Source organism: Octopus bimaculoides, chromosome 6 (assembly GCF_001194135.2).
Source record: "Octopus bimaculoides isolate UCB-OBI-ISO-001 chromosome 6, ASM119413v2, whole genome shotgun sequence".
Classification (NCBI taxonomy): domain Eukaryota; kingdom Metazoa; phylum Mollusca; class Cephalopoda; order Octopoda; family Octopodidae; genus Octopus; species Octopus bimaculoides.
The window spans coordinates 95,791,993-95,803,958 of NC_068986.1; the positions used below are offsets into that span (position 1 = coordinate 95,791,993).

General features: G+C 36.9%; 2 protein-coding genes across 6 annotated transcripts in view; one reads left to right on the forward strand and one right to left on the reverse strand.

The window, feature by feature from the left end:
* LOC106882820 (RING finger protein 121) overlaps positions 1-9,242 on the reverse strand; it is a 47,870-nt gene extending 38,628 nt beyond the window's left edge. For 2 of the 4 annotated variants that reach the window (XM_014933607.2, XM_014933606.2), the window contains exons 1-2: positions 9,146-9,242; positions 6,115-6,317 (exon numbers count right to left, since the gene is read on the reverse strand). Coding sequence is in view for 2 of the 4 variants with exons in the window: in XM_052968990.1 (XP_052824950.1) it covers positions 6,115-6,180 (66 nt within the window). In the remaining 2 variants the exon portion in view is untranslated. Of the gene's footprint in view, positions 1-6,114; positions 6,326-9,145 lie in introns of those variants that run through there. The other 2 variants (XM_052968990.1, XM_014933605.2) reach the window with 2 other exon arrangements.
* The window catches only part of LOC106871477 (pecanex-like protein 4), a 76,917-nt gene continuing 71,579 nt past the window's right edge, over positions 6,629-11,966 (forward strand). For both annotated transcript variants that reach the window (XM_052968988.1, XM_052968987.1), the window contains exon 1: positions 6,629-7,024. The gene's annotated coding sequence lies outside the window, so the exon portion shown is untranslated. The remainder of the gene's footprint in view (positions 7,025-11,966) is intronic.

Below are 11,966 nucleotides of genomic sequence, written 5' to 3' on the forward strand. Positions count from 1 at the left end.
CACTCTCGGAGTGGTTGGCATTAGGAAGGGCATCCAGCTGTAGAAACTCTGCCAAATCAGATTGGAGCCTGGTGTAGCCATCTGGTTCACCGGTCCTCAGTCAAATCGTCCAACCCATGCTAGCATGGAAAGCGGACGTTAAACGATGATGATGATGAATGAGTAACCAAGGATAAAGCTAATATCAATGATTCCATAGTTTACCTCCAAAACATATTTTATTTAAACTGTTGAATTCTCTGAGACTGAAATAACTGGGTGTTATTAGTGAACTTCAAGTCCAGTTTTAACTCTGGAAAGTTGGTAGTTAGAAAGAAGAGGAGGTGTAAACATGGGCAGTGAGGGAGTTCAGGAGGGTAATAATCAGAGACGTATATTCTTGGTGTACTAACTAAATGCTATACAACTGTCAAAGCTGGTAAATATTCTTTATAATAATTCCTGTTCTTGCAATATCATGATATAACCTGGTTGTAATTTGTTTTCAAATAACACATACACAAACTCAAAGATTAACTACTGCTTGCAACCTTAACAAAGAATGATTGGGTACAGTGTATAGGAGAGTATCTGGTGTTTTAAAATATAGTGCAATTGAAGGCAGGAGGAGGTATGGATGGATAAAATGGGGTTAGGTGGAATTTCATAGAATCAAAGACTGTAGTGAGAATATAGCTTGAAAATTAGTTGGTGCTGTTGTTCAACATCCACCCCTAACTTAGCCTTGATTAAGCAAACCTATGATCAACGCTACTCAATCTATGGCAACTGTCTTTTATACAAATATAGTGCACTCTGGAATACATTATTCAATAAGTAAGGTTTGAAGGTAATTTGGTTGCTATTTTTAGTAGATTAAAAGACCACAGTCTCCAGAATATAGTGAATGAAGACTTGCTTATCTAATAGTTAGCCTGCTTTTCTTTCTTTCAGTATGTTATATTGTCCAGAATATTTAGTGCATGCTTCCCAATATGATAGTATTTAGATACAGATCTAGTGACAGTATCTTAGTGATCAGCATTGAAGCCGCTCAAGTGGTCAATGCTAGTCATTTTCAAGCTCTGAAATGTTATCTTTCGATGTAACATTTGGGTTTCATGGGGTTCAAGCCAATGAGGAAACCTTTACAAGATTGATCAATCTGCTAGAAATCATAGCTAAATCTTCATCAAATTAAATCTTACCATTTTAAAAATAAAAGAATACATTGGATAAGATGGTCCTAGATACATTATGTCTGAATAAAAGATGTGATGGTCACAGCAGGAACACCCTTCAGAGTTCTACGAAATCAAGGTTGATTTTAGACTAAATAACAACAATGTCAAAGTTAATGTTGTTGTTTATTTACTTAATTATTGTCTTTCTTTGTGTATAAAAACTCACAGCATCAGATACATCAACTAGGCTAAACCTATCTCACTCCAACTTATATTATCATATTATTAAACCCAACATGGCAAGCTAATGAATTTTCTTGATAATGTTACGACACCATAACTTCTGTTATTGCTTATCTAAATAACAAGTAGTTTCTACTTGTGAATTACTTGTGGACTGAGCCTTTTATTAATTCTGTCTTGGTTACAGACACAACAGAGGATAGAAAACTATACAACCCACTCAGCTGATTGTCAGGTTCTCTACTCACTCGGCCAAAATGATAATTAATAACAAAATATTTTGGCCAACTTTATAACAAGTTTATTCAAACACTTGGGATGTTGAAAAACCAAAAACCAAAAAAAAAAAAAAAAAAAAAAAAAAGACAAGGGAAGAATACTTATTAAAAATATGAGACAAGAAAACCCTGCAACCTAACACATAAGAACATATAAAATACGTTGATTGTTATGCTTTGCAGGTAAATTAACAAAGAATGCAAATATCTGACATTTGATTACAACTGTTATTGTTTAACTCCAGGCTAGTCTCAAATGAACAGACCTAAGGCCAAAAGCATTCCAGCCATGACCATCTTGTTTTTTACTTAAATGCAGTGTCTCTCGGACCATATTATTCACTCTTTCTTTCATTTTTGTAAAACAAAACATATTTTAAAAGGCATTTGGCTGCAGTTTCTAGCAAATCAAGCCATCATATAGATATTTCCCTCATTGACTTGTTTGAGTAAAAATTGATATGATTGAATCACAAATGGTCAGAAGTAAAGCTAAATTAAAGGGGAAAATAATGTCAGTCTTTTTTTAAAAATAAATAAGTACATAAAATAACCCCACCAAAATAAAACAATGTATTCTTCTGGTTGCAATCAACTTGAAACATATAAGTAGACTACGTTGACCTAAATGAATAAAACTGAAGACAAAGTCTGAAAGAAAGGAAAGGATTGGCGACAGACAGAACTGATTTATTTGTAATCAGAATATAATTGAGAGATAGTTAATTAGGTTAGTCATTATTTAGATAATCTTTAACAAATGTTGACATTTTTTTTTAATGGAGAAATTTTAAGAAGGACAGTGAGACAATATTAAAAAATATTTGACAACAAACAATATTTAAATGCATGAAGGGTGGTGAGCTGGTAGGGTCGTTAGCATGCCAGGTGAAATGCTTAGCGGTATTTCATCTGCCATTACGTTCTGAGTTCAAATTCTGCTGAGGTCAACTTTGCCTTTCATCCTTTCGGGGCCGATAAATTAAGTACCAGTTGTGTACTAGAGTTGATCTAATCGACTGGCCCCACTCCCGCAAAATTTTGGGCCTTCTGCCTAGAGTAGAAAAGAATATTTAAATACATGTGTGTGTGTATGTATGTTTATATATATATATATATATGTGTGTGTGTGTCTGTGTATGTACAGGGTGTGGTGAATAAACTGTCGTCTAAATTACGCAAAAATGAAAATAACACTGACATCTCATTTTAACAGATATGTTTACCAAAATTAGATAAAAATATCTTGAAATGCTAAAGAGCAAATTTATTCAATAAAATTGCCATTGGCTTCAACCATTGCTTCTAAACAACTTTGGAATCTCTTGCAATTCTTCTGGACAGTCTCCTTGTTTAAGCTGGTAAATGTTGCCATAATACTTGTCTTCAGTTCATCTTTGGTGTTACAAGGAGTTTTGTTGGTCTCTCGCTCAACTGTGCCCCACACATAATAATCAAGGGGGTTGCAGTCTGGGGAGTTAGGTAGCCAAATGTTAGGGATGATGAGGTTGCAGAAATTGTCTGACAGCCATGACTGGGTTCTCCTGCTTGTGTGGCATGGTGCAGAGTCCTGTTGCCAGACAGGTTGTTCCAGCAACCAGCATCTTGATCCAGGGCAGTACTACCTCCTCCAGGCACTTGATGTAGGCATCCATGTTGAGTCTGAGGCTGTGTGGGAAGATAAATGTAGGTATAATGTCACCATCACTAGTGATCACTCCAAACACCATGATGTTGACTGGATATTTGATTTTTATTACTTTGAGTACATGTTTTGGGGAGACGGCAAGCCAACGGTTGTTCTGTGTGTTCCCCGTCTGTTCGTATTGGAGCTTCTGGCATGAATGCCAAGAAGTACAGCATGTCATTTCCAAATTTCTGGCAGAGTGAATTGCGTCATGATGCTGTTGTTTTCACAGACAGTACCCTACTGACCCTACTATGCTGTGTAGTTGACAAAATCACAAAAAAACAATGCATATGTGTAAAATCAAAAATATAAAATGGTGACAATTTACCCATCACACCCTGTATATGTGTGTGTATATATATATATATATATATATATATATAAATATATATATATTGTGCCGGTGGTACGTAAAAAGCACCCACTACACTCTCGGTGTGGTTGGTGTTAGGAAGGGCATCCAGCTGTAGAAACTCTGCCAGATCAGATTGGAGCCTGGTGCAGCCATCTGGTTCACCAGTCCTCAGTGAAATCGTCCAACCCATGCTAGCATGGAAAGCGGACGTTAAATGATGATGATGATGATATGATGGATTCTCCCATTGATTTCAATGTGTCCAGTGGCCATTGTGATCAACTCATTGAATTACCACATGAAGTGGGTAACTATTCCAGGATTGGAATATTGATACATCCTAGCTTAATGTGACAAAGCTGAACTTTTCAATTACAGTTACAGTCTATCTAGCAGGCTTCTCAGGTTCTTTCTACCTAAATTCACTAAAAAGGTTTGGGTTGTCAACATGCCATGCATTAGGATCAAGCCCAGGACCTCGTGGTTGCAGAGTGAACATCTTAACAACTCAACCAAGCCTGTATTTAATGTGTGTGTGTGTGTGAGAGGGGAGAGGGAGGGAGAAGGAGAGAGAGAACAAATAAAAGGTGAGTGAGTTGTATCTATATTTGCTTGTAAAAAAAAATAATAGAGTATCGCTCTTGCTGCACTGCATATACAAACACTCTTAGCCTTATCACAAAAAGTGCCACCTTTGGCTCACCAACGACCTCCAATCTCTAGCCCCCAGACAAGCTGTACCTCCTGCATTTCTAAAACTATTATATAGGTCCCTGTTTTTCAGTTCTTAACAGTCCTGTATCAACTTCACCCAGGCCCACCTGACTTACATGTCTCCCATCATCGCCAAAAATGTGTCTACCACCCCCTCTCATCAGGCACCACACTGTCACACTTTTCAATCCTTCCTCTTGACAAAAGTACTTTTTAAAAAGAGGGTCTGTGGTAGGATTCTGGGTTTTACATGTTCTATTTAAGATTTCAAACATACTGTTCTTGTTTTAAAAAAGGGAAATTTAAAAAGAAAACAAGATCTTATTGTTAACTTTTGCACAAGTACTGTCAGTGAATTAGACACAGATCGGAACTGATACAACAGACCTTTGATCAAACCATTCAAAAATTGGACCAAACGATTTGTTTTTCACCTTTTTTCAAGTCTATCGCATCTAGGACTACATTATCATATTGGTTCTTTCATTTTTTAAAACAGTAGGTCATGGTCAGGTCGAGGAACCACACATAAGTCCCCTTGTCGACTTGTGTTATTATAGTAGTTTAGCTACAGGTCAACCTTGACCAGGTCTGTCTACGTAGGCTAGTGTTTAAAAATAAAACGAATGGTGGAAGCTAATCAACTTTCAAAACTGTCAAACAGGATTGTCGACTTTCAGTTTAATTGACAGTTTATAAACCAGGTGAGCCGAAAGTATTTGCTTCATAGATTGACACTCCTGAAATATTTTGTCTGTAGGAAGAGTCCATCTATCCTGGTTGGAACCCTTTCACTACCTACATTGTATGAAATGTATGAAAAATCACAACTCATACCCACTTGCTTCTCCATAAAAAGGTTCTACGCTTACGTGAGCAAGAATCGAATATTTGCATTCAATAGAACGATGAAGTTATTGTTGAGTTCCAGATCAGTCCTGATGAAGCAAACTTATGATCAAAGACCGTGTCCATTTTTTTTTTCCGGACAAGAACACATTTAGCTGTTACTTTTAGCAAGTCGAGTAACCGTATAGAGGTTCCCTGTCAACTTCACTGCTATGCCAGAATGGTAAAGTTTGTGCAGACGGCAAAGGGTCTTGGTGAATGATGTTCAATGTCCGAGATCAAAGTAACTCAGTCCGAATCGATATTAAGTACCAGTTAGAACATGAGTCGACTCGATTGCTCATACATTATCCTACTACAAAATCGTATTAATTCTCAGGCAAGGAAATCGATATTATTTACATAGTCACATGGAGAGTGATTCAGATTGTCTCCAAGGTTCTACCAGGGTTCTACCAGTTATACCAGGGTTTAGCGCTGCTTCTTTATTCTTCCATGGTTCGATTAAAAGTTCCAGTGTTCCATTCAATAAACTATAACCGCAATTTTTTTTTTAACAACACAAACTTCTTGTTTACTCAAAGAAAGACTTTTCTTTTAAGGAAATTATTATTTACATATGCAGACGGAAAGAGAAAGAGCCAGGACAGTACTACATGGACAAAGTGAGTGTCGGTAGGAGTAGGGTTAAAAACGACATTAGAGCATAACTTCAAATCTGCAATTCTAACAGAACACAACATATTTGTGTGTTATGAAAGTGTCAGAAATAATCTGCACTAGAATTTGATACGAAAATCGCCAGTATTCATTTTTACTCACGTTATTGCCGGTAATAAATTGGTGAGGGTGGTGATGCCTATGTAAACTGCCAACGTGTTCTACCATTTTGACGCACCGCAGACGACTTGGGAAGGGAGGTAACTCTTTGCAAAGTTGACCGTTCGGCAGGTTTTTAGGTAGTTTTTCTTCTGCTTTTTCCGGTAACACTCGTATACTTTCGTTGAATTCCGGTGATACTCTTTCTGGAATAGGAAATAAACAAATATATGAATGATGGATTAAATAAAATAAATGGGTAATTACGAAAGTATGGCTAAGCTGGTCGAGTGATGTAAAAGAGAAACAGATATAAATAGAGGGAGTGAGAGAGAGAGAGATAAACATATACAAAATATAGATGAAAAGACCTCCCCACCTCATCCACGCCCACAATGATATGAAAATAAAAGGTAAAGAGGATATAGAAAAAAATTATATTTCTATGAAAAGGAAAATAAAGGAGGTGTATGTGTGAAATATCGCGAAAAAGAGAAAAAGGGAGTAGTATGAGTGAAAGCCACCGTTACAAACATTGCTGATGAGTGAGGGGGATTAGATGCGAAAGAAAGATAGCAGTGAAAAGGAGTATAAACAAATAGAGAGAGAGTAGCATGGTGAAACTGACAAAAACAGACGATAAGGAACTTGAGAGAATATGTTTAGGAGATGAGTGAAAGTAAGGAAAATATGTAGAATCTTTTAGAGAGTGAGTGAAGAGAAACGAAATTTACTCATGTATTGAGAGGGAGAGAAAGGAAGTATTATTAGAAAGAGAGAGATGGCCGAGGATTTTAGTAAACATACTTTGTTACCAGGACGTTTAAAGTCGTTGTTCCTAGGACATCTTTGCTCCTCCAGTTTGGAGGATTAAACAAGCAACGTAAGAACAGTGAGACGTTGATTGACTCAGGTAAATATTGACAGATTTTTTTTTCTTTTAGATTTATTAAAGTCAGAAAGAAAAGAAAAAACTACAGCATCACAAGAAAGGCGGTTTCAGTTCGTTAAAGTAAAAAAAAAAAAAGATGAAGGATGGAAGCTAAATAAAAGAGCTTCTCCCTGTCCTGGGAGAGGTTTGGAAACCTTTCGTTTATTTATGACTTGCTTTTATCTTTCGTTGGACAAGAAAGAAACTGCTACATATTGTCGAGGCTCATTCATTGAAAAAATCTTTCTCTTCATTTTTGCTGTTCATGATGGGGGAAATGTTTAGAGTTGTTGAGGGTCTTTCTGCTTTTTTTGTATATGTTGTGAAATCTGTCATGTTGTGTGTGTTGTATTGCATTCTGTTATGTAGCAGTGTAATCTATAAGCATTGTGTGGTGTGTTACGATGTAAGTCTGTAGTGTTAGGTTGTAAAATAGCGATTCTCTTTGGTTGTATTATGGTATAGTGCATTATGTTGCGAAGTAGTGTATCTGTGGTATGTTATGGCGTAGAGTGATGTGAAAAAGTGTGTGAGCTATTGTGTATTGTGTTATGAAATGGTGTGTTGTGTTGTGAAGTAGTGTGATTTATTTTGTTGTTAAGTAATGTGTGATCTGTTGTGTATAGTTCTATGAAGAAGTGTGATTTCTGATGGGTTGAGTTGTACATATGCCAGTTCATTTGCTGTGTATTTCGTGTCTGTCAATATTATGGCATATTTTGTTTTGAATGAATTGGATGATTTATTGTGTTGTTTTTTGTTTTATATAAATTATATATAACATAGAACAATTCTATTGTTTTCTATTTTGTATGTGTTAATGTATGATATTTTCTGTTGTTTAACTCCAGGTCAGCCTTGATCGAGCAGGCCTATAGTGAAAGATGTTCCAGTTCTGCCCATCTAGTCTTTTTGTTTATCCAGAAATCTAGGAATAGATTATCCAACATGCCCTTCCATTTTAGTACACGAGCGTGTTAATCAAAGGAGATTTGGCAACTATTTCCAGAATTTTGATTTATCGCGTAGAGGATTCTTCTTCGGCTCGTGATATATTTTGCAGTGTGGTCTCTGTGGATATGTGATGTGGTTATTATTGTTTTGTATATAGTGTTTTGGATACGTTGTGTGAAGTGGTATGATGTCTGATGTGCATCTTTACTTAGCATTCCTGTTATGTATTATATATAAATGCATATACGGACATATACCCATATGTATTTTAGTAACGCTGTGAATTTAGGCCCCCAAGCTTTGTTATAATGTAATTATAGTAGTGTATTGTTTGATTCATTGAGTCTATTCTTGTTTCAATTATATATATATATATATATATAATGGTGGGGGGATGTTTTATGCAGCATGGTGTGTTCTCTGATAATTGTGATCCGCTCTTTATTGTGCTCTCTCGCACTCCCTTTCTTTTGTGTGTGTGTGTGTATACACTTAGTATTGGTTTCATGCTGTGGTTGATTGAGGTAATCCCGACAATAATAATGATATACCAACTCCATTAACCAATTTGAGTGTTTTTTGTTTTTCGCTTTGTGGATTTTTAGACAATTGCACGCACACAGTGTGTATGTATGCAGGTGTAATAATATTATGGAATACTCCATTTGATATCCTATGTCATACTGTTCTTTGTTTTCATTCCTACCCTTTTCTTCGTTGTATGTTGATATCTCGTATTGATTCAACTGGATCTTTATAATCTTTCTGAAGACTATATGGGTCTCTTGTGTGTACGTAAATATAATATATGCTGCCTATAAAATTGTACTTTCTTTGTAATATGCAATGTATACTCGCGTTTTTTTTTTCTCCATCTTTAATTTCTCAATACATTGAGGATCGGCACCCTTTTCGTTACACATACACACTACTTTATGTATTGGATACTTTTTCCCTCATTTGTAAACAAATGTTCACCAATGCACACGGATATACATGCCTTCACACTCGTATCTGAATTTAACAGAGTACACCTTAATTCACATTAATCGGAGTGCAACTCATAAAGCAATAAATGTGTACTAATACTTCAGAGCTGCGACAAAAGTTTTTCTTAAAACAATAACACTAAAAAAAAATTCTACATACCATTTTAAATAATCGCACACACATAATAACATAAATATATAAATGTCATCATCATCATCATCATCGTTTTAACGTCCACTTTCCCGAACGGAGTTGAGGCGGATCTATTTCAAAACGGAGGCAGATTTTCAACGCCCGGATGCCCTTCCTGGCGCCAACCCTCACTTGTTCAGATGCGTGGTAGTATTTCTTCATTGACGTGTTTAGGCAGAATATTGTCAATAAATGACACTGCTTGTATGACAGTGACAAGCATTTTACAACTATCACTCAATGTCAGGACAAGGAAACGCGCGCGCGCGCATATGTATACACACACAGCATACTTCAGTCAGTTTCCATCTACCAAATCCACTCAGAAGACACTTGCTCAAGTGCCATGTTGTGTGACTGAGCCCAGAACCATATGGTTGGAAAGCAAACTTCTTACAGCCATGGTGTGATGATGATGATGAATACATACAAGACAATAAAGATCCACTATGAAAGATATCACACTAGAACACACTTGCCTGGGGTAGCATGCAGTGGAACTGAACCCCAAACCACATGGTTGGGAAGCAAACTTCTTCACCACACAGCAATTCCTTTGTATATTCATGTGTCATTGTGTAAACACATTCAAAAAGCTTGGGCACAAGCACACTCATTTATACAAGTGTGTGTATATATATATACAAGTATATATATGTGTATGTATATAAATGTGTGTGTTTGTATGAGCATGGAAAAGTGGATGTAAAAAGAAATGATGATGATGATAGTATATATGATGGTCTTCTGTACAGTTTTTGTGTGACAAATTTCACTTACAAGGTCTGTCTGAAATCCACTCTTTTTCCATACAAGGTTTTTCACAACATAGGTAATGTTATATACTCAACATTGGCTAATATTTAACATTGGACCATATCCTAACTCTCACATATAGTAGGTATCAGATGACTTGAGAAAGTTACTATATCCAAGGGAGATTTATCTTTCATCTGTTTTAATCCCATGAGGCTAGATCCAACTCTCTGAAGTTAGTTACTGCCAAAAGTGTATGTCTGTGTAAGTGTGTGTGTATGTTTGTATATATATATATACACACACACACACACACACACACACACACACACACACACACACACACACACACACACACACACACACACACACACACACACACACACACACACACACACACACACACACACACACACACACATAGATATATACACATACATACATATATATATGTATATTTAAAGCAAGGAGGGATTAGATAATCCAAGTGTTCACTTAAGAAGCACTCACACAACCTGCAGCTATCTGAAATTGTCTGAAGGAAAATGTCTCCCATGGAAACTTTAAGTGTCAATCAAACAGAAAATTCCATATTGCTTACTCCTGTCTCAGAGTCTAAATAGACTCCACTATTGACTCATTTGTTATTATTATGGTAGCAAGCTGGCAGAATCATTAAGCACACTGAGCAAAAATACTTAGAGGCATTTCACCTATCTTAATGTTCTGAGTTCAGATTCCACTGAGATCAACTTTGCCTTTCATCCCTTAAAATAAGTACCAGTAGAGCACTGGAGGACGATGCAATCAACTTACTCCACTCTTCCGAAATTCCTGGCCTTGTAGCAAAATTTGAAATCATTTTATATATATCTGTATATATATATATATTATCGTCATTTAACTTTCCTTTTTCTATACTGGTATGGGTTGGATGGTTCTACATGAACTGATGAAACAGAGGGCTGTGCCAAGCTCTGATGTCTGCTCTGGCATGGTTTCTATAGCTGGATGCCCCTCCTTACACCAGAGTGTACTGGGTGACTTGTGAGGTCACCCACCATGTACTTGTGGTTGAATAAAGTCATATTACACCAGCTCATCTGGTCATGAGTTCATATTCACTGCAGGTCTTTTGTTGTTGGGGCAAATGCTTACTGCTGCAGTTCGTCCAGCCGTCAGCTGTATCACATCATCTGAGAATGTTCCCTGCCATTGGCTAGTGACTTGTCCTTTGGAGAAATACAACTCTCACCTTTCTTAATGCCTTAGAGCCTGATGGAAGATACAAGTGATTCTTTCCTGCATTTATCATGCCATCTCATTGGTTTGTGAAGACTATAACTTCTGTGAGTAAACTTGGTAGATGGAAACTAAAAGAAGCTTATTATATCATCATCATTGTTTTAATGTCCACATTTTCATACCTGCATGGATCAGGAGTTTATTGAGGTAAATTTTCTGTGCCCAGATATCTATCCTGTCGTCAATTGTCACCTGTTCTCAAGTAAGATAATATTTTCCTATGGCCAGATATGTTCTTACAGGATCATCATCATCATCATCATCGTTTAATGTCCGCTTTCCATGCTAGCATGGGTTGGACGATTTGACTGAGGACTGGTGAAACCGGATGGCAACACCAGGCTCCAATCTAATTTGGCAGAGTTTCTACAGCTGGATGCCCTTCCTAATGCCAACCACTCAGAGAGTGTAGTGGGTGCTTTATTGATGTTGCTTGTATGATAGTGACAATCGTTTTACAACTGTCATGCCAATGTCAAGACAAGGGAGACATATACACTCACACACACACAGACATACATATAAACAACAGGTTTTTTCAATTTCCGTCTACGAGATCTACTCACTAGGCTTTTGTCAGCCCAAGGCTATAGTTGAAGACACTAGCCCAAAATGCCACGCAATGGGACTGAATCTGGAACCATGTGGTTGGGAAGCAAGTTTCTTATCACACAGTCATGCCTCTGTGTGTGTGTGTGTGTGTGTGTGTGTGTGTGTGTGTGTGTGT